Source organism: Aethina tumida, chromosome 1, assembly GCF_024364675.1.
Source record: "Aethina tumida isolate Nest 87 chromosome 1, icAetTumi1.1, whole genome shotgun sequence".
Lineage (NCBI taxonomy): Eukaryota > Metazoa > Arthropoda > Insecta > Coleoptera > Nitidulidae > Aethina > Aethina tumida.
In genome coordinates this window covers 60,109,369-60,134,193 of record NC_065435.1, presented here as the reverse complement: position 1 = coordinate 60,134,193, position 24,825 = coordinate 60,109,369, and the positions used below count along the sequence as shown (strand labels likewise).

Below are 24,825 nucleotides of genomic sequence, written 5' to 3'. Positions count from 1 at the left end.
GATGGCTGCGACAATTGAATATACTCTGTGAAGCATATGCAAAAGCCTGCTTCGAAATTAACTATGGAAATAAAAAATAAATAAATAAATAAAACAAAACATAAACAGAAAACAATATGTGTAATTATTAATATTAATAATTATTTACAATGTATCAGTAGAAGAACCATCGCAGAGACAGGAAACAGTATCATGCAAAGTATTAAATAGTTTATCAATCAGTGAATAAGAATTATGCAGATAAAAAAATTGCCTTTGATCCATAAAGTGCAACTTTCTGCAATAAGAGTTATCTTTTATATTATTCATAACTTCCATTATTGCGTTCTGACGAATATTGACGTATCTTATAAGGCGATTGATCACAACATAAACTTCTTCTTGGATTTCGTCTATTTCACTCAGCACTTTGTTAAACGTATACTGGATGTTCTCACCGTCTATGTCTGTCTGAGTCTGACCCTTCAAAAAATTTTTAAAGGTTCTGTAGTCCTTTCTAACTTCCATTGTCAGGCCCTTGAATCTCTCGGAAAGTTCTAATAAATTTATAGGCAAACATTTTGTCGGAATAATGTGCAGTTTGGTGGCAATCTTGCATCTGGCTTCATCTAGCACAAAGAATGTGTCAGGAATTTTGTGTACCTGGTGTATATCTATGAATTTTGCTCCATCCAAATCTTCGGATATATAGGAGAGACGGTCTATGATGTTTTTAAAACTCTCAATAACCACGTCCACCGGCACAGTCATATTGTTTATATAAACTTGAAACAAAATATATGACCAAAACTAACTAGTTCACCACAATGACGAGAAACGAAAATCAACAATTTTTGACACTTTGTTCAAGTCATATTGTAGATATGTCAATTTTTGAAATATAATATATATTTTTTCGATTTGAATTGTCTTTAAACGAGGCAAAAATTGTCGAAAATTAATCATTTGTGGCAGTACTACACCCATTCCATGAAAATTGAAAAAATAACTTCTAGAAATTCTAAGAATGTAGAAGCGGTTGAAGTAAAACGACGTGGATTAATAAATTCATGTAAAAATCAAGTTTCCTTTTATAAGCCACAACTAGATGTTTAGTTGTTTGTTTTGTATTAATAAGTAGATCGTAAATAAAACGCGAGTATTGATAAAGATTAAATATACATTTCCCTAAAAATTAATAAAAACATATTTAAACTTTTGCATTGGTTTGAAAATAAAATTTTTTAAGAATCTTTTAGGTTTCATAAAACAAGTTATTATTTATAATTGATAATAAGTATTAATAAACAGGTATCATTAAAACAATAAGTTGTTATTATGAAATAAATATTACATTTTAAAATCTGCAGGTTTTTATCAGACGCAATTATTTTTGGGGGTAGGTATAAATTACTTTTTTCTACTTTTAAAATTGTATTGTATTGAAAACAGTTTTAAGAAGTGTTAGAAACCACCTGTGAAAATTTCCAATATAAATACGATGTAACATATTAATAAAAACACAGATTAAATAAATGCGGCAAAGACGCAGCGGCCTCGTTTTAAGATATTTCAGACATTGAATTCAACGATGCTGATGCGAATGTTGTAAGATGGACAAATTTGGGATCAGAAAGAACACGTTCAACATTAAGAGATAATCTAAAGAAAATATTTTCCCTAAATTAAATAGGTTGTATTCTATTTAAATTAAAAAATAATAATGAAAAGATATAGTAAGTTCTTGAACTGAAATATTCCAAAAACGATTGTGATAATAAATCTGAACATTTCACATAATTTAATTGATATTAATTAGTCAAAATTGCAAATTTTAATATTAACACATTTGAACATTTTCAAATAATGCCAAATAGTTCTATTATATATTAGCGTTTATGTATAAGGCACATGAGCTCATTGTCCATGTTGGTTACAAGGTGTCATATTGAGTTTATCAAAGAACTTATTCACTTGTGTACTTGAAGAAAACAAAAAATAATGAACAATTTTATTATAACTGTCTCACAACGATAGAGTATAACATGAATATGGTTATTATTTTTTAATATTTGGTATGTTATTTAACAAGACTCCCCCTGCTTGGATGCAAACTTGTAGTTATAAATAAAGAGTATGTCCCATCAGTTCTAAATACCTGAAACAACCTGTAAGTAAAAGATCTATTTAATTATTTAAAATTTATTTTAAATATACTATTCATATTTATTTAATTAGGAGAACACCAAATGAAGATTGATTATAATATTCTGTATAAAGTGAAAAGAATGGATGCTGAATAATCAGGCAATGAAAGGAGACAAAAGCATCTTGATTAGAGGTGATAATGAATGAATTAAAGAAGAAAGCATTCATCAGTGATGATTGTATAGAAATATTATTGGTATAGTACTTACTATTTTTCTCACTATTATTGTATAACAAATAAAGATACAAGAACAAAACACTTTGAATTCAAATTAGACTTATATTACTTTTAAATTTTAGGGCAATATTAGGCAACAAAAAATTATTTATCTTAACAATATATTGAGGATTATGGAACATATTAAGTAACTTCTTCACTAAAATTTAGAGATTCAATTGATTATATTTTTTAAGGGCTTGATGGTCCATGTTCCAAAAAGGGATTGGATAGTTATTTATAACAAAAGATTGTAAGGAATTAATGTTGGAACTATATCACTATAGATTTAAATTAAACAACAACAGTATGGCTTGCTAATTTTCAAAAAGATATTTTAATCATTTCAGAAACAGACATGACTTAATTGTCTGAAACAACGCCACAGCATACTTAAATAAGGAAAAAGGATAATATCTACACATATAGGATCATAGAAAATTATAACTGCCCCTTCATTATAATTGCATGTTTGCTAATTACTTGTATATGCAAGATATAATTAATACTAAAATTGAGGCAATTCATTTAAAGAATGACAGTTTTTCTTGAAAAAGGTTGTGAAATTTCATGTTTGCAGATTGTTTGTAAAAAAATATGGATTTGTCGTATGTTAATAAAGTATTACATAAATTATATCTTTTTGTTTTTTACTTTACCCAGGTATAATAATGTCAAAATTACAATAAAATAATAAAACGAATTGTTCATATTTAACGTTGTAATAATTGAATAATATTTACTATATTCAGTACCAAAATGATGCCATACAGTGATTATTAAATAAAAAGTTTTTAATTTATTGCTTCAATTACATCCACTGAAAAATTTAAATTTTAATAAGTAAATTATACTGAAGGTGAACAAATACAGTTATGGGCTATAAGTAACCAACTACCTAATGCTTTATATAAGAATGTTTATTCTCAAAACTGTTTATCGACTATCTATATAGTCGCTCTAACTGCCGTATAGTTGATGGCCACGACGGAATTGACGGAATTATTTTTGATTTAAAGATTTATTAGAATGCATTGTTAATAAATGTATCTTAAATATGTACAAAAATATGTAAGAAATTGGTCAAATTTCTAACCTAAATTAAGGTTATAGTCGCTGTTTGTAAACAATTCAAGAGTATATAAATACGTCATCATTATACATGTATGTACATACATACATAAGCACATATATTGTACTACCATGACGTATGTACTGGGTGTTCTGTGTATGTACACTTGTACATTTTGGCATCAAGGTCGTGCCTTGTACAGGTCTACGTTGGTATTCTATAGTTGTATGTGTGCCAACAGTGCTCGACTTTCAAAGTAATATTTTAACAACTTATTGTATTAACTCCGTAATTAAACAATCAACTAAATCGATCAAATGAATTGTCAAGTCTCCAGAAGAACTTAAAATATTTATCGAATGCGGTTGCGCATGTGCATTTTGTTTCAAGACCTCTGTTGTCAGATTTGACTAAATTTCGCAACATTACTATCATTTTCAAAAGTATAGGTAAATTATATTTATATTATGTGATTCTATAAATGACTTAACATCTTTATAAAAATGGGAAATCTATAAAAATATTTTCACGTTAAAAGTCTTTTTTAACTTTTTTTATAACATATATGAATCTGAAATAATTTAAAATTATATTTTCATATTAAAAGTCTTATTCATTTCCAAGTGTATTTAATTGTTTTAATTATTGTTGAATTTGAGGGGGACCTGTATAAAGAAACTTTTCTTTTAAAAAATTATAATTTACTTAGAGAAAATTTTTTTGAGAATATAAAATAATTTCCTATTTCAACCAATTTATAACCAAAATAAGTTGCATTAACAACATTTTAACCAGCAATAAAATAATATCATCAAATCCCTTGAGAAATAAATAAAACAAGATTAATTAATTAAATTAAATTTTCCAGTCAGTACTTGGTCGACCCCCCTTGATCTACGAACAATTTCCACCTTCCTTGGGATACTCAAAATTAGAAAACGATTAAATTTTAATCCATAGCTAGCCATTCTTTTGTAAGCAAGCTCCTCCAAATTGCGGACTTAATGGTTTCCAATATAAATTTGTCTTTGAAGACGATCTATGCGTGTTCAATTGGATTGCAATCTTGTGTTATATTGCCAAATTTATAAGTGTTACATGGTGACAAAACCACCTCCAAAGGCCCATGTTTTGCTTTCGATATTCCTCACCACGTTCGCACCATGTCCAAATACGGTTATCCGAGTGATATAATGTGTACTTAGAACAACAAACAATTACTCTGTTTGGATCCAGTTTATAGACGATGATCGATAATCCATCCTATGTTCACTGTTTAACAGAAGATGTTGAAAACCTCTTCTGGTTCTAAGATCAGCTCCACGCAACCTTCTGACTTACGGTTATTTCAACATCTACAGGAAGCCTGGATGAAACGGTTATATCTTTTCCTCGATGTCAACCACGGCCATATATACGACATATATTGGCATTACCAGTTTGCCCATAACGTTTTTTTAAACTACTGTTCTACTAGGTTTGTCAGCTGCAAGCTATTGTTCAGACTGGACAGAATTGTCGTTATTAACCCATTTTTCATCGCATGTATCAATACAATCAATAAAAGGCTCGTTTTTATTGTGTAAGAGGAGAAGTAACAATTGTCAAACACCTATTTTTTATCTTCATTTAATTTATTCGGAATCCGTTTGTCCCACTTTTTGATGAAATTCATTGTATTAAGTGTTTTTTAATTGTTGATTCATCGCAGTTTAAAATATCTTACCTTAAAATAGGAATTGTTTTAATTAATAATAACAATATTTCTAGTGCATATTAAAATTATAAATAGAATAGCTATTACTCTTTTATTTAATATTGACTGTTAAAATAATATTAATTTATTCTCTATGGAGGCATGTGAAGTTTGAGTCTGGTGGAGTACATTATATATAGAATAAAATTTTATATTTATTTAGCTATAATTAACAACATACAATTCGAATAATCAGTGCTTTTGTCATGTAAATTTAGTTTTAAATAGATTTTTAAAGATCAAAAAACCCTTTTATACCAACTATTTTCACTACCTTTTGAAAATAACAGATATGGCCAGCAAAATAATTTATTCATTACTATACTTCTTGTTAGCCAATCAAAATTATTGTACCGAGATATATTAAATCCATGTTGTTTTGTCTAATATTTATTAAAGTGTGTACTCAAATTAGGAATTGGACTGTTTAATTCCTTAAAAATAAACATTTTGTCATAGTAATTTGAACTGGAAATGCACATTCACCATTCAACGGCATTTCTTATGTTAACAAATTATTTCATGTTATTATTGATTGACGCTATATCGTAATAAAATAAAATTGAACTATTAAAAACCATTCCTCAACTGAATCCACATAACATCAAGCACGCGATCAAGTAGTTTTTGAAACTGAAGAATCGACAACGTTCGGTAATTTCGTATTTGGAGTTATCTTATTGAGTAGAGGCATGCCTCAGCTCCCCTACCTTTGGAACAATAGCCCGCGCATGCGCGAATATTGGAACCAAATATAAATATTCGAAATTTACTTATGAAACGAATTGGCACATTTAAAAGTGGCTATGGAGTACTTGCGCACAAAATATTCATTCTACTTTTGTTTAAATGTTAAGTTATATTCTATTTTAAAGAATAAAAACCTAAAAAATGTATTTTTTAATATGAACGTTGTCAATGTCAATAAAATCATTTTCATAGCTACTGCCTCATCTGAATAGGCTGTAGCGAAAGTATCGAGTACATTTCTAAAATGATAATGATAGACCTAAGAAACATTAATATAATTTTTGTAGGTACAATCTGGGACTTCCTTTCAAGAATTAGTATCTTACCTGTCAAAAGTTGATTTGCATACTTTAAAATAGAAATAGTTTTAAATTATTTTGCTAGAATATTTGTTTTATATTCGTGCCGAATTGTAATTTTTCTCAAATTTCCGATTATATAAAATTAAGACCGGACAATAATAACATTTTTAATAATATATTTCTTAAAATGATCATCGCAGAGACAAAGAAACAAATGACCAAACAAACGCTGTCACTTCAACAAATTGATCGTTGAACTAGGCAACGCTGCCAACACACAGCTGTTTTCTCATAATCTGACAAAGCGGCGCGGCGTGAAGTCTCCATCTCCCCGTCCAGTCCTTTGTTTTGGTCAGGGAACATTCGAACGTCAGCGTCTGTCGTGGTGAGTAGTGCGTGTTCCGCGAACGAAGACTGACAATAAAATAAAAAACGAGCAAATTACTGACACAAAGACATCTCACGTCGGTCCTCTGTCAGTATTGGCTGGTCCAGTTGACGTTTCAGTTTTAATTGCGAACGTTTCTCGGGTTTTATTTTACATTTTGTGTTAATGGCGTCTTAGTTCGTTTCGCCGTTCCAGCACGACCATCGTCCATCCGTCGACGTTCGAACATATTTGAAAAGAACTCAAAACCAGTGGACAATCGTAACGCGGATTGTGTAGCAAAGATGGCAAACAAACTGGCCAGCGGAGCCCTGCGTGCCCTCGCCGTCGAGTACAAGAGCCTGCTCGAGGAGCCCGTCGAGGGATTCCGTGTGAAACTTGTCAATGAGGATAATCTTTTTGAATGGGAAGTGGCTATTTTCGGACCCCCGGATACCTTGTACATGGGTGGTTGCTTCAAGGTAAGTAATTACTCTGCGAATATAAATAAACGCACAAGACAATTGCGTTCTACCGTTTGTGTTATCTCGCCGTTCCCTTGTAAATAGCTGATTTTCTGTGTGCATCACTGAGCAACAAAAATAAACAGGATTCGATTATCGTTTTCAACGATTGATTGCGTACGGCAAAAGCAGTTGCGTTTGTGTGAACTGCAAAATTATTAATAACACACTTGCACTTTTTACCACTTTCAATGATTAGATTTTCGTTTCGAACTGTATTGATTTTTATCATACTTTTTCATGTACACATGTCGTTTCGTATGAAATATTTATGTTTATAACTACATGGAACATTTGTGGTGTTTACACGACAAAAATCATTAATTACTTTGGGTTTTGTCAGTAAAAATGTTTTGATTGAAAATATAGTGTTTGTTTCCATATTTTAAACAATTAATCATAAAAACAGCTTTTAATAAGCATTATTTACAGAAAATTCTACTAGTTTTTCTTTCTACAGTAAATCTAACATTTTAGTTTTGCTTTCAGACAACTTAAACAATCAAAATTTTATGAAAAAAAGCAATATGTGAGCTTTATTGTTCATATTATTATTTGAATCGAATAGATACAGAGTTAAGTCATATTTAATCTAATATTTATTATACCCACCACTTCATATGTATTTGCATTAATCTTGTCTCCACATGTATGTATATTATAAGCTAAATTTATTAAAATAAAATGGACTATACAAGATAAATTATATCCAATCACTATCCTATGGAATTCGAAGCATACAAATAGTTTAAATAAACTTATACATTGCGATTGTTATTGATGTACTTAAAAATATATATATAATTTATAAAAAAAGTACTTGCATTAATATATTTTGCATGTGATAAGATGTATATATAAATATTTAAGAATGTCACTAATAAAGATCTCATATTAATGGTCAATTTGATTGTAATCTATTTAACAATCGATGAGATGCAGTACTGCAAAAATATACAGCATGACCCATTTGAATTTTATTAAATTTGTCCAGGGAATAAACTGTCAGAAATAGCACATGTCAATTTTCAACAATTTTCAAAAATAACTTAGGAAAAATATATGCTTTCAATTGAATGATGGACTGATAGAAGTAAATAAAATTTGGGTATTAGTATTACTATAGTATTATTAGTAGATTAATTGTTAAAAAAATAAATTCGTGAAATTAATATTATTTTTAATATTTTCGCAGAATTATGAATATGCATAATTTTTAATGCGTATTTAATCTGTTGGAAGCGTCCCACTGTATGTGTGTTTTTGTAAATCAAAAATGTTATTTTAACACATAAAAAGGAAGAAACGTATTTTGGATAAATTTTGAAGGATTCATTCAGAATTTATCGGATTGTTTACAAAATATATGTAGCCTCTTACTTTACTTAGGACTAATACATTTTATATTTTTACTCTTAATAATCATAGAATTAGCTTCATTTTGTCATTTTTCATCATTTAATTTAAAAATACGAGTTGTTACAAATGTACAATTTTTTTTATTTAGTATACAGAAAAACCAAATGAAGATTTTAAATATTATTTGTAGGTATCAAAATATTATACATAACAGGTTTATTCTCCAAATCCCTGTAGGAACATGCTTTTAATATAAAATATTGTAATTTAAACATTGACGCACATAAACAATTTCTTGGAACTTATTTATAAAAACTTTTAATAATTGTTAATATGTAAATATACTGTATAAAAAATAAATACACAAACTTAACGTGTTTTGTCAAAACTTCTTATTGTGCATTTCATTTACATATTTTTTTCTTTGACCCAGACACTTACCTGTTTTTAAAGGTAAGGTTTTAAACTTTTGGTGTTATTCTATTTTTTATTTTTCCCTTTAAAACAATTTATATATATATATATATATATATATATTTGATTTTATTGTATCATTTAATTCCTATAGTTTAGAAAATCAATTACCCATTGAATTAAACATTTAATTAATTAAAATTGTATTAGAATCAGTTGAAATCTTATAGGCTAATACTGTAATTAAATAATAATTTAAGGAAGTGTGTCCAGTTCAGTTGAAAGGATGTTCTCGTTACTTTTCTGCGCAACTGTATCTATCTACATAATGGAAAGCGTTGGCGAAATAGTTACACTTTCTCTGGCTGGCGTTTTATGTCTATTTTTTGTAATTAGTATTATTTCAACCTTCGTATCAATCGTAGAAAATCCAAGAGTTATTAAAAAAAAAGAACCACAGTCTTTCTCAATTGATTTCTAAGTATATTAATATCCCAAAGAACGCTAAAATTTATCAAATTAAAAAAGGGTGGCAACATAAATAAATTATAAAAAAAATTGTTGTACCACGTATTAATTAAAACAAATTTTTAAATATAAATATTTGAATAATTTATATTTTTACTTTATTAAATAGACATCTTCCAGTAGCCAATTCTAAGTCTATAAAACTTTATTCAATTTATTTATTATATTTAAATTTAAATTATCAGTTTTGTAATTTTATTTTTACATATCTCAAAAGGTTTTCAATAGGCATGAAGGTCATTAAATGCAGTTAACGATGTTGTCCCTAAACCATTTCCTGGGCTTGGTATGATATCTTGCTAAAACTTCCCCAAATAGATAAATTTTCTTCAGCATATGGTAGCTTTCCCTAATATTTTGAAATATCATTTGGCAGTATTTACTGATAATTATCAACTGGTAATTACATTTTGTAGTTTTACTATTTCATACCTCGAAAGGTTTTCAGGACCTAGGACTGATATCAACTAACAAAGTTATGTCTAAACCATTTCCTGCGTTTAAGTTTGTTATTTTGTTAAAAATGACAGGTTTTGTTCATAACTATCAGAAAATTTTGATATTTGATTGTTGCCAATTGATAAGTCAAGATGTTTATTTTTAAATAAAATGAATCTTAAATTACACTGACACATGCTTTCAAAATATTCAACATGTTCTGATTGTGTTCAAAGTTTATATAGTTGTTAATATGAAACACTAGGAACAAATTTTCATTTAAGACTTCTACATTTCTTAATAACCCATTTTAAAATTAATAAATTCTTTACAATATTCTGATGCTTCTCTAGTTACAATATTTGTTTTTTCCCATTTTAGTACTAACCTCGTCTAGTTGCACTTCTACAAATTGTTTATTAATTATTAATTAGAAATATTTTTGAATTTTAACTTTAATTAATGTTTTTAATTTGAGTGCGTCGCCATTGTATGAATTTAAGCTTTTGAATTAGTGGAATAATAATTTGTTATCATTGTTTTGACTCAGCATCACACCTTAAGTAAATCATGAATTGTTAGTTCGAAGTGACTAATATGCTTTTAGCTTATTAACAGCTTTCACACGTTCGGGATTGTCATAATCTCGCATTCATTCTTGGCAATGAGCCCCGGATTCCGCGGCCGGATAAATCATGTTTCCGTGTTGACCCAATTCCCGGGACCGCGTGCCGGATTTGTCCTCTTTCGTCGATTCAATTCCCGGGATTGTTTAATTTCAGGCGAGTGGACAATGAACGGTCCCATGTGCAATACGCCATTGTTTCCTTAAGACCTCGTTGCGCAATTATCGGCCGATTAATATGAATCGAAGAATGTTTCGAAAGGGGGGTGGAAAATAGGTCACAGGCACGGACTGATTACATGCATGGACTAGTTGCTGTGTGGTACATGATTGTTGATTTAACGACCCAATAATTAATTAATTGTTAACACTTTGTGCTGAAATCGATGTTCCGAGTTCCCCTGTTTATCATTCGTATTAACTGTAAAAATCGTACGCAATTAATATATCTGATGGAAACGTAAAACAGGTCTAGCGATACGGCTCGAGAGTTAAACTGTGTCAAACTAAGCGGTAAACTGTGTCGCCTAGTTGAAATTCGGAATTTTACCAGAAAATTTTTGACATTTTCCATTTGTTTCAGGCCCGAATGAAATTCCCCACAGACTATCCCTATTCACCGCCGTCAATTAGATTCCTGACCAAAGTATGGCATCCCAACGTTTATGAGGTGAGTCTAATTTTTGTATTTTATTCGAAATGGCACATTGTTAATATTCGTCGCCAATGGTAGTGTTATAAAAATTTGGGAAATAAAGATATTGATTTTCAAAGTTAAAACTGGAAATGTCACTGTTCAATTTTTGTGAAATACTAATGCGATGGGTCAATAATTTGACATTTTTATCAGAAAAATCATTGAAAAGAAGAATAATTTATGTGATATACGCCCTCATATCCGTGAATTTATTCACACTTGTATAAATAATTAGAATTAATATCTCCATAAGAATAAAATAAAAAACTGTTTGTGTAGTTTTATCCCTGTAAAATGTTTAACATAAGAATCATATTTTTTAAAAAATTAAATTTAGTTTGGTCACTAAAATATTCGTCCACTCTTCTGTGGTCCAGTGAATGTGACCGTAAGTCCATTAACCATCTTCTCTCAACTCTTGAACTAATTTCAGCAAATCCCATTTCTTATAGGTTTTAATTTCGGTTGACCCTAAGATTTGGATTATTTTTTGACATTCGAATTATCCAGTTATTGATTTTCTTTCAAAGTTTTTGCGCTCCTACATGGACAGTTTTCTAAATTTTTTAATAATACAGAAAACGTTAAAAAAACTTTGATAAATATTTTGTGGCACAGTTTATTTTATATAGGTATTATAGATTGCTATACTTATATGTACTACAGTATTTCAATTTATTTGTGTGACTCTCTATAAATATTAATTACTAACAGTGTTTTTTTAGAAATATCATCTAATCCTAATAATACCCTCACTTAATAATACAGTATTTAAAGTCTATTTTTGTTTTCTGATAAATTACCTTGTTTGCTGTAAGAAAAATGTATGAATAAAAAATTATTCAACTTACTTTTTTTTTAATAAATATTCTATGAAATGTACGACCGGATCCGCACAATGTTTCGGGTAAACCGGTCAAAAAATTGGGCAAGACCTCAATAATATTGTTTTTTAATCTTGTCAAATCGATCGGATTATTTTTCAACTCTCTAACCCATTTGTTTATAAACTTTCTCAAAATTATCAATAATTAATAACTAATATTCTATTGAAATTTCGATTTCATCTTGATGTATATCTTTCTAAGGATCACAGTTTTACTGTTGAGTTTAACTCTCTAATTTTTATGGATTTCTAATAATCTATTTTTTGTCGCCTTATTTTTATGGTTAATATCAAAATAATCCTTAGGTACCTAAAAATGTTTTTATTTTTGCCTAAAATTGTCTAATTCGTCGACACCGGGTGCAGCCCCCTTCAAATTAAAATTCGTAAAACCATTAAAATCGTAACAATATGATTTTCTTTTATTCGGTGCGTGACTCGTCGCGCCATTGTTTCGGACGGAACAGAACGGCTAACTGGATTAACGGTCTAATTAAAAATGTGTTGGGCAACTTTCACTGGTTCAAGTAACCGACTCGAGCCGCCACTTGCACACGACGTCATCAGAAAAACCGTTTCCTTGAGAAAATGTGAATTGTTCGATTGACCGACCGATGATCGGGTTGGCAATAATTCAACGACCTAATTCAATTATCGGATGAGTTACGTACGTGTGTCATTGAGATTGGTGTGACGGCGGAAAAAGTTGTTGCTGAGAACGTTGAATGTTTCGTGGATCAGATTTACGTATGTTGTTTGTGCTATGCACAAGAAGGTATAACAAACATAATTAATCTCTGTGCTGAGAGTACGTTGCCCCTCAAGGTTTAATCTTGGGGTCAGTCGGTTTTTTTTTCTTTCTGTTTCTTTAAATTGACGTCGCGATCTTAGAATATTTATATTTGTATTAAATGGGTGTTGACGTCTAAAAATGTCCAATCTTCTCTGGCAAATGTGCTTGGCTTTGTTTAATGTTGTATAATCTTGTAATTATTGCATATTACAATATTTATCTATTATACAGCTCTTAGTTTTAATTTTATGATTTACAGGATGTGTTAAATTGGTTGAAGTTCAATTTTTTAAAAACGTTACTTGGTACTGACCATACTTTGGTATCTGTGAACTAACATTTGCCAGATTCAAAAAATTGTAGTAACTTTTTTGTTTATTTATTTTTTTTTTTTTACAAACGATACTAATTTTCTACTGCAATATTTTTCATAGTGTAAGACTTCTACAATTCATTTTGTATCTAAATCAAAATAATTTCTACTTAAAGAAAACACGCAATGTTGTCACAAAAATAGCATATTTAAGAAATACAGAGTAGTGAACATCAAAGTCAAGAGACGTCACTATTCAATTTCTGTGAAACGGTAGTTATAAAAAAATTATTAAATTGGAGAATAATGTATGCGATAGCACTGCTTCGTATCCGTGAATTTATTCTCACTTGTATAAATAAATATATTATTGTTATATCATGTTAATATTTCAATTTATATTGTTAAAATTTCAAATTTTAAAAAATATACTGCAGAGGTCATTATTATAGTAACTTTTTAAAATCTTAAATATTTTAGTATAACTTTTTTATTCAATGTGACTGATAAAAAATAGTATTAATTTAGAACTGTTTTTATACAGTATTATAAAAACCAATATTTTGTTATTCTATAAAATGTTACATTATTCTTCTGAATTGAGTTTGACAAAAATATAGAAACTTTAATTTCAAAAGGGAGTTTTAATGATCAAATTTGTGTTATTTAATTTATCACTAACACTTTGTAAAATATCCTTTTGATTTTATAATTTTGGCCCGTCTCCATGGCGTAGATTCGAACATTTTTCGAATATACGACAATTACATATTCCTTCAAGCTTCTTGAATTGCTGTGATAGTTCATTTAAATTTGTAAAATTTTTATGTCAAATTAGGTTATAAACGTGATCCCACATGTTTCTATAGGGTTGATGTCTGGAGATTGGAACGGACAAGACAAAACATTGATACTTTGGTTTTTTAACCAAATCCGTCACAATTTTGAATTTGCATTTTGGATCGTTTATATATTGAAACATATTTATTAAGAGCATTATTTCTTCAATATATGGAAGCAAATTGGTGTTTAGTACATCCCTGTACATAAATTAGTCCAAGAAGGTCTACGTCAGAACAATTGAACCATCCCTATAGCATAATTGAACCACCACCACCATGTTTCATTGTTGGTATAACAAACTTTTTGTGTAGTTCAACTTTTAGGATGTTTAAGATAAGCAGAACCTCCATTTTTTATAAGTTAAATTTAGATTCCTTTCTCAAAACTACTCGTCCCCACTGTTCTGTGGTCCGGTGAATGTGATCATAAGAAGGACAAAATTGGATTTCCACATTTTTACTAGAAACTAGGGTTTGTGCCTCTGTAAGTCTGGTCATTTCCTCCAGGTTGGCTTTAAATTTAGTTAACGCTAAATTGTTTCTTAACATTCAAATTATCCAGTTATTGATTTTCTTTCATTTTGTTCGAACTCAGACAAATTTTACGTAGCTACTTTTCTCTAATATTTTTACTTCGACCAATAATTAAATAATTATAATAATAAGCAAAGAATAGCTCATACATAATGAATTTAAATCAACATTAAATAAATACCATAAAGTAAAAGGTCCATTGAAAAGTAAAAAAGTATACAATTTTTTAAAGATTAAAATTAAATTTTGTATAGTAGATGTAACAATAACAAAAAAAAACAATAAATATTCTAGATATTGGCACCCATTTCGACTAGAACACTTCATATTTTTAATATATTTTAATAAGTTGCTTTAATTATTATTAATATTTATTATTATCACCACTATATTTATATTTAACAATTTGACAAAAAAAGTAATTAAAAAAAAACATATTGTCAGAAATTTAATTTATTCTTAAAAAATTATATATAATTTTCGACTAATTATTGTCATTTTCCATTGAAAGAACTATTGCACACATAAAAATAAAGTTCGACGAAAATTCGTTAGTTTTTCATGAAATTATGCACTTTTTAAGGCACTATAAAAAGCCATCTGTATATAAAAATGCTTCTGAATTACCAAAATTTATTTATTTTATATTTGATCGAAAAAGACAATTTTTAAAATTTCATACATAATGTATTTTAGTGCTTTATAATATAAAATTATGACCAAAATGGGTAATACAATTCGAAAGAATATATAGAAATAATCCATATCTAATCTTTGTAAAGTATCCCTGTTTTTTATCAAAATTTACATTGAACAACAACTGATACCCGTGAGAAAATGGCTTGTTGCGTTTGCAGCATTCTATGCAAAATGTTTTCTTTTCAATTGAATTGCAGGAATTTTTTTTTGCGAATGACGGGTAGTTAAAGGAAAATGATTTACACGTGTCGCATGGGCTTCTGTTGTCGACAAAGAAAACCGAATTTTCCCAGTAGTCGGGCCGTGTATCGGACAAAATCGCCAAACGTTCCCACCCCCACGTAACAATACACAATGTCCGCGTCTCCGACAGATAACCGCATGTGAGTAACATGTTGGACGATAATTTAGCAGTTATCCGGCATAATGGTACATCGACCACGATTAAAAGTTTAAATTAGTCAAATCGGGGTCGAGGGCCGGGCCGTCGCGGCGTTCTCGGCGTGAGGCACATCGGAGACGTTCAAAACATTCGGGAAGCCCCCCTCGAGGGTTTTTCATCGTGACCGGGCCCCGTGACGCTTTGCATTTGCTGCAAAGGTCTCGTTTTCGTGTGACATTTGGTGCGGGACCGCATCGAATTTTGCATGGTGCATGATTTGCCGTACGGTTCCCACTCGTTACCGGGCCGGCCACTTGGAAAAGACACCGTTGCGATTCGGTCGTGAAAAATGAAAACGGTACGGATCACTCGCGGTGGCTTTAAAAATAGCGGCAGTGTCGCCATTTGACACTGGCCTCTATTTTAAGGAAATTGATTTTTTCGATGCCGTTGTCGCGTAGAAAGAAGCGACGCCCTTTGAAAACCTTTGTGTTTGTTGTTTGTTCTGTTTGGCTTGTGACGTTGCACCGGGAAAATGTATCTTGGTTTTGATCGGACGGGGGAGTTTTTCTGTGCGTTCGTGTATGTACGAAAATAGATTTGGTTTTGATCAATAATTTCAGTCCCGGCCATTAGTCATTGACCCTAATAAATATTTCGTGGTTGTTAAGTGAATCGAAACTTTTCATATTATACAAAGTACTTTTCTTGGAGTTTGATTCATTTAACTGGTAAGAATTTAATTTCGTGCGGAGACGGTTTCTACCTAGCAATCAATGAGCAAACTGAGTCAGAGAGTTTCTAGAGTTTATTTTTTATATTAACAATTAAGACGGTTTGAAATGGAATCGGTCTTGGAATTTCATTAGATCTGTATTGTTTCAACGGATTTTTTTTTGTGTAAACTGTATATGTCAGTCCATATTAGATAGATACATGAACTAAAGGTAATTCGCATGAAGTCTCATGACTGTAAAGTGTGTTTCACAATCGTAGTGGTTTATTATAAGTATATGGGAAACTACAAATACCTCGGAATATATTAATTTTAAGTATAAGGAATGATGAATCTAATCAAGATTTTTTATTTCTCATTTTATTATGCAAAAACATACATAAGTAATTTCAATTAAAATAAATTTATTTATTAACATTTTTTAAGATACTAAATAAATATTCCAACATTTAAATTTTCAAAATGTTTTAAGATACTAAATATTTCAACACTGACAGCTAATCTGGTAACAAGAAAGTTACTTTTGATTGACATTTGTTTACATTTGATGAATTTCAACGAAAATAAAATTTTTAAACTTGTTCATTTTTTTCTGTTTTTTCTTTCTCTTCAATTTTCAAAATATTTTAAGATACTAAATATACCAACACTGACAGCTAATCTAGTATCAAGAAAATTATAAGTTAGTTTTAATTGACATTTATTTACATTTCATGAATTTTAACGAAAATATTAATAATTCAAAAACTAATAAATTTATACATAGGTCATGGTATGATCGTTACCATATACTCTGAATTTTATACTGAATTAAAAAATCTAAAAATATAAGTGAGGTCGCATTTGAAATAAAGTAAAATGTGTTTATTCTCAGTCTGGTGGTGAAGTGTATAAGGAGCAACAGAAAATATTAATTCCAAGTATAAATATGGAGGGGAGATCTTTCATTTTTTATTTAATTATGCCAAAGTATACGGGTAAATTCATTTAAATTTAAAAGATTCAAGTTATTATTTATTTTCTTCTGTTTTCTTTTCAATTTTTTAGAGAAATATATAAAAAATAACAGGAACCTTTTAAAAAATATTTTAAGATTCTAAATATTCCAACATTGACAGTTAATTTAGTACCAAGAAAATTATAAGTTAGTTTTAATTGACATTTATTTACATTTCATGAATTTTAACGAAAATATTAATAATTCAAAAACTAATAAATTTAGACATAGATCATGGTATGATCGTTACCATATACTCTGAATTTTATACTCAATTAAAAAATCTAAAAATATACGTGAGGTCGTATTTGAAATAACAAAGTAAAATGTGTTTATTCTCAGTCTGGTGGTGAAGTGTATAAAGAAAAACAGAAAATATTAATTCCAAATAAAAAGATCGAGAGAGATCTTTTATTTTTTATTTAATCATGCCAAATATACGGGTAAATTCATTTAAATTAAAAAGATTATTTATTTTCTTCTGGTTTATTTAAATTTTTTTGAGAAATATATAAAAAATAAAATGGAACCTCTTAAAAAATATTTTAAGATTCTGAATATTCCAACATTAGCAGCTAATCGAGTACCAAAAAAAAATATATAAACAATTTTTTATTGACATTGGAAGAGAGTTTAAGAACACGAAATTCCCACAAACAATATTTTATTTTGTTTTAACGTTAAAGAAAACGCATTATTCTAGCCCTTATTCGCCAGGACTTCCACATCGCCTGGTTACAATTGAACGGTTCCAAAGAAAAAAAATAAATAAAAAGTGAGTTCATTCAATCGACAAAATCATTCATCGACCATCTGCGCCGCCTCCCGGGTACGTAACCCTATCTGAAACGCTCGCAAATTTACAAAAAAAAAAGTGCCCAAGCCAACGACGGCTGCATGTGTTTAATCCGTGCGGGAGGCTCCATCCCCGACACACGTGCCCGTTTTTTCACATCGAACATGTGGAATCGAAACTGTTTTCGACGCCGTGCATCGACAACGGCAAGGTTTGTACCCACAACTCTTATCTACGTTTGATAAACGGGTTCGGTTGCGGAATTGACGCGGACCATGTCTGTGTGTGTACGATTATTTATTCTCAAGGCTGTATCAATGTTCTCCGCATTGTTGGTCGATGCAGACTAAAAATTGTGTAAATCAAAACTGGTAGAAAGTCGATGTCAAAACGGACCGCGTCGGGCAATTCATATCTTTTTGGACAGTTCTAATTACCTCGCCGAAATTACGGTCATTACCAAATCTTGGACGTCCGTGACGATTTGGAAACCACGCGGTGGTGACGTTTGACGGTGATTCGACTGAATTAGCGGTTTTGTAAACAATCCGTATATTCCAATAACGTTGCCTCATTTTCTGATATTTTTGTTATTAATAAATAATAAAACCGGCGATAATTAAAACAACCGGGTTTGTAAACATTGAAGATTGCGGCAACACGACAATCTAATGTGCATACAAAATAAAAAAGAAAAAACGCGAGCGAATCCGCGGCCTTTACGTTACCAAATATGCCGCCCCCAAATCTGGTGCAATCGTTTGTTTTTATGATGATGTTGCGCACAGGTTGGCATAATGTGTGCGAATACAATTAACATTAATTCATTGGGCAACTGAAATGCAAATTGTTCTTTGTCTAGAAATTATTCTATGACTCCTGTTAATTATACGTAGAGGTGGGTCATTGCAAATTCGATATCTACCAACCTGTTATTCGATTGTGTGAATATTAAAATTATGTGCATGGTTGACATTGCGTTTTATATGTGTTTGTCAACAATTTTCCTTTCGTCTTCACTAGTTGTTATGTTAGAAATACGCAGTGGTTTCTTTAAAATGGAAAGGTTATTTCATTCTTAGCTCAAATTTAATTGTTAAATTAATAAAAAGTACCGTATCATACCTGTTTGAATTTGTATTTTATGGAAATCACTTTAACTTTCTTCAAACGTTTAAATTGAAACATTCAAAAACAGCTGGGATAATCTAAATTAATCAAAAGTACCATTTTTTAAATTGTACAAAGAATATGAAAAGTCTAATAGTTAAAAATATTCAGTGGTATAGAAAATAGTGAGAAAACGAGGATCCATCAGAATCTACGTTACTGTATTATTACGACAAAAGTCAAAAGCCGAAGGTTACGAAAAAATGAAAAAGGCTGAGGAGCTGTAATTTCTTCTGGAAAAAGTTTAGAAAAAAAATTTCTTCATTATACCTGGTCCTTGTAGATATACAATTGTGGTCATTATTATAACAATTTTGTTAAATATTTTAGCCAATATAAATTTACTATTGTTGTTTTTATATAGTATCATAAAAATACTATATTCTTACACTATAAAATCTTTCTGAATTGGACTGGACATTAATATAGGAACTAATTTTAAAAAGGATTTTTAATAATTAAATCTGTGTTGTTTAATTTAACATTGACACTTGCATAATATCCTTTTTGTTTTATAATTTGGGCCCATCTCTATGGCAAAGACTAGATCATTTTCTGAGTATACAGTATTGACCATAATACTTGGAGTTTTTGAAAATTTTATATTGAAATTGACAAAATACTTTTTATAAATGAGTATCCCTGATTTTGCGTTCAAGAATTTCCCACAGATTCTCAATCGGTTTAAAGTCGGGACTTTTTGCAGGCCACTTTATTACTATATGGTGTATTACCAACGCAGAAAACCACCCCCCCATACAATCACATATCCTCCTCCATGTTTGACAGTTGACTTTATATATTTTTTATTCACATTTGTTCACCTTTCGGACGCCGAACATGAACAATACCATCACTGTTAAACAGGTTAAACTTGGATTCGTCACTTCAAACAATTCCAGTCGTTCACCCAATGTGCTCTTGGGCAAATTGTAGTTTGGCCGCGGTGTTCCTCTGTCGTAAAAGTGGTTTCCTTGCTGTCCTACAACATTTTAGAGCCAGAATCCAAAAGTCTTCGACGTCTTAGTAGAAATCCCAAATGGTCCATGAATGTTCATAAAATCAGAAATTTTATCCCGACGTTGGTGTTTTTTTAGTCTGCCTGGAAATTTATAAGGTCGTAATATGTCACTATATTTCCGAATTATTCACGAAATAATGTTGAGTCTTAATTCTGAACGCCTCGAAATATTCACTTGCTTAATACTTCTTTTATAAAAATATAATATTTTGTTACGCAACTCCAAACCAACCAATTTACCTTTACCCATTTTAATGAGGTTATTAACACATTCCGACGTATAAATGAAGGTTTAAAACATCTCCAACCAAAAAATTTAAATTTCATTCAATTCTCGGAATACTATACAGAGTGGTTAAAATATATAATTTGTTTATTATATTTAGAACATTTCAAAATATATAAAATTAAAAAATTCAATTCATTCAATTATGGTCAATACTGTAATTCTTCAAGCTTCTTGAATTGCTGTGCTGAGTTGATTTAAATTTGTAAAATTGTGTTATTAACGTGATCCCCTATGTTTTCTGTAGGATTAATGTCTGGAGATTGGGTCGGCGTATTCAAAACATCAATGCTTTGGTCTTTTAACCAATCCGTAACAATTTGGTATTTGTGTTTGGAATCGTTTTCATGTTGAAACACATTTATTAAGAGCACAATTTCTTCATTATACGGAAGCAAATTGTTGTTTAATATATCCCTGTACATAAATTCAGTCACGTCAGAAGAGTTGAAGCATCATCATCATAATTGAACGGCCACCATGTTTTATTGTGGGTATAACAAACTTTTTGTGTACTTTTGTCCTTGTAGAATGTATAACATAAGCAGGACCGCCATTTTTAAATAAATTAATTTTAGAAAACTAAATACCTGCCCTCTCCATTTTGTGTTCCAGTGAACGTGATCCTGTGCTAAACAAACCTTCACATTCTAGAAAGCACCGTTTTTTTGCAAGCCTGCGGCCAAACCAACCCCTATCCACTAACATTTCTCTCGTAGTCCTTGAACTAATTTCAATAAGTCCTCTACGTTCACTTGAATTATTCAGTTCAGTTATTAAGTTTTTCGAACTTGCCCAATATGGTTTGTAGTTATCACTTCCTTTGTTTCTTTAAATTTTTTAATAATACGAGAAATGATTGATTATATGGCCGTAAACTTACAGCAAACTCGACTGTTTCTCTCGGTTTTAGTAACGCTGAATTATTAATTTTTTTGCTGTGTATGATTAATGAAAAAATTATATTGATCTGCTGCTTAATGTACACAACTATAAACATGTATATTGTCATCTAATTGAAGAATTACAGCACATATTTCTACAGTATTTGGTTTTTTAATTTTCAAATCAATCACCGACTAATTTAATTTTAATATGGGGTATAATACAGACAGTTAATTCTCACGCCCTTGCATGTCTAAAGTGGATATGCAAGATGTTATCCTATTGACGCCTACACGAATGTCGAGTTATTTAGATAGTAATTATTTATATTCAATTATTTTAAAATATTTTGTCATTATTAATTTTTTTAATATTAATATCATTAATTTAATATTTGAATAAACCATATGTTTTAAAAAATATGTTTTTAAATACCCAAAAAATAATTATATCTTCAAATATTAGAAATATATATGTAGTATTTTTCACAATTAAAGATAATATTTGAGTATATGTGCTAAAGTATGTTTCTTTTGACTATAGTGGCATGTGTGAATTAAACGTGAGAGTACAGAATGGAAACTGAAAAGATTTATGGAGGAGTTAACATTCTGTAATTATTTTGTAATTTTAAGCAGTGTAGTATGAGATATAAATTTATTTTATCTCTACTCTACTTTAATGAAAAATGTCTCTAAAGAGACAATAAAATTTCTGTACACTCCATTTTTTCCAGTCAAGAAATAAGAAATATTTTTCATTTCCTAAAAATATTAGGAATTCCTTGTTAATTTTTTGTGATATTATTCATTAAAACCAAGTTATAGATAAAGTACATACATGGGTATTTCCATTTTGAGGTAAACTGTATATGATATATTTATTCACTTGATTTTGAGTCAAATTCAAAAAGTCGGCGGAGAGCAATAGAGGGAGATTGTTTTCTGCCGCACAATATCAATGAGGATGGATCAGCGAGGTCTTTGCCATTTACGGAGTTAATACACCTCTCGTTTTGCAATTTATTTTGCGGCGTGTGCGAACGTAAAACCCGCTTCCTCATCTTAAATGGTCAGAATGTTAAGTTGGTTCCTGTTATAGTTTCCTGACCGCAAAGGTCAGGTTTACACGACGTTGTCAGTATGTAAATGATGGTTGTAAAATAATATATTTTTTTATTCATAGCAATGGATAAAATTTTGTCTCTCAGTGATGCAAACAAAATTATCCTTAATACCTTTTATGATCACGTAAATAAAGTCAATTTTCATTAATAAGGAGGCTTAATCACCAGTCAATCGATACGACTGTGTCCTTCGCTTTCAATTTTAACAAATGGATCAGATATATTTTTCACGTTTCGTGTATCGATAAGCGATAGAGAAAGGCGACAAAAAATTGTCGGGCGCGTGTTTAAAAGTGACACATAAATGTCGACGGAAAATCGAAAGAAAATGACTGGTTAAATGAAAATCTATAGCGTTTTTTTTAGTACATCCTACACATTTAATTTGAAGTGTTTGTAGTAATTATATTTCTGGTTGATCGTTTAATTATATTCACTTAAATATTAATGTGTGCATAAGTTAGTTAATTGATAAATTTGTTCGCTTAATTAATCGTTATAGACAAATAATCTGTTTATTAAATATTAGTTAATTTAAAAATTGAATTCATTGAATTTTATTTAAATCAACTTATTACTGTTGGTTGTAATTTTAGAATTTATTCCATCTCTCCCAAAGGTGTAATAGTTGTTTTATTAATTTCATTTTATTTTTTCCTTTGTTGGTTTTAAAAAATATATGTAACATGTTTTTTTATTTAATGTGTATACTAAAATAATCTAAGAATAAATTTCCGAGGATTGCGATTTAATCGGTTTCGATTTTATACTTATATATTCGATCGTTCGATGGCACGTGTTAACGTTGTAATCATCCATACATATTTTTTTCCGGGTTGTGATGAAAGGGGTTTAAAAATGATCAAAACAAGAGAGACCCTTATTACACGTATTGATTGTTCGTATAATTTTAACGTGGTGGCTCTTTGTAGAATAGAAACGAATTTTGTGTTCAAATCATCGATAACGTCCAAATTAATTATCATTGTTCAACTGATTTTAGATGGAGCATTAATTTCAAACGAGGATGATTAATTGTCGTTGAAATATGATGGCACCGAATAATATTCGCAGTAATGTGCAATTTGATGTGTAAACAAATACCTGTGTGTTCCTAAATACGTAACATCAAATGAATAATGGAAAATTAATGCTTTGTTTTACTTCGAATATTCATTCGGTTGCAAAACAATGCAGTTTTTTGTCCAGTGAAATTGGAAAATGTTGTAGTTGGTCCATTTTCATGAACTATCTATTATAATTACAGCATTTTTTGTCTTGTAACGTACAACCTGATCTATTTAACAACACTTTTTTATTTATGATCCAATATTAAATTAATTAATATAAATTAAATTTATTAATTAATGGCCGGCAAAACATAAGAAAAACAATGCATCTTTATTAAAAATATATATCTGAGAATAGCAAATAGCAAACTAAAGTTCTCAGAGCTTAATTCTTTGTTCAATTTTGTCTGATGACTAATGACTTCATCCAGTTATACACTTCTGAAAGTACTAAACTGATACTACTTGATATTCTCAGATTAATTCCGTGAAAAGTTAGATTATTTGATCAGATACACAATTTAGTGTGAGGTGCTAAATTCAGTGGAAAACTTAATTTTTTAACAGTAAATGCAATTTTTGTCTTCTTTTGATAAAAATCTATTAACTTTTGGGGGGTATTCAAAAAAAGTTTAACCGTTGATAAGAAATTTTATTTTACAATGAGTATTTTTACATTGTGACACTATTACAATAACAAATTGTCTCAAAATTTTGCAATGCATTGGTCCAATTCGCAGTGCGAATTTTTTATCAGTACTTCATTATACCTGTTATCTACAATTCAAATTTTTAATGTACCGTTTTTTTTGTTCAGTTTATCAATTTTTAGGTAATTATACTTGTAGATTTTGATTGTTGAGATTATGATTCACCCGTTTAGGGCTTTGTTATGAAATTAAAATCGCTACAAAATTAAAGCTGTTATATACATATAAATAAATATATTTGGTTATCTTATTATTTTATTGAAAGTTTAAGTAAACTAAAAAATAATCTTTGTAAAAGTAGTAAACACCCAGGACAAATAATAAATACTAAGTCACTAATGTA

At 29.7% G+C, this 24,825-nt stretch overlaps 1 protein-coding gene across 1 annotated transcript in view; it reads left to right on the top strand.

The window, feature by feature from the left end:
• Window positions 1-6,531: 6,531 nt before the first annotated feature.
• Window positions 6,532-24,825, top strand: part of LOC109602819 (ubiquitin-conjugating enzyme E2 R2) — a 32,451-nt gene continuing 14,157 nt past the window's right edge. Inside the window, exons 1-3 of the mRNA XM_020019263.2 lie at window positions 6,532-6,669; window positions 6,868-7,133; window positions 11,123-11,209. Of these exons, the coding sequence (XP_019874822.1) occupies window positions 6,957-7,133; window positions 11,123-11,209 (264 nt within the window). The 5' untranslated portion in view covers window positions 6,532-6,669; window positions 6,868-6,956. The remainder of the gene's footprint in view (window positions 6,670-6,867; window positions 7,134-11,122; window positions 11,210-24,825) is intronic.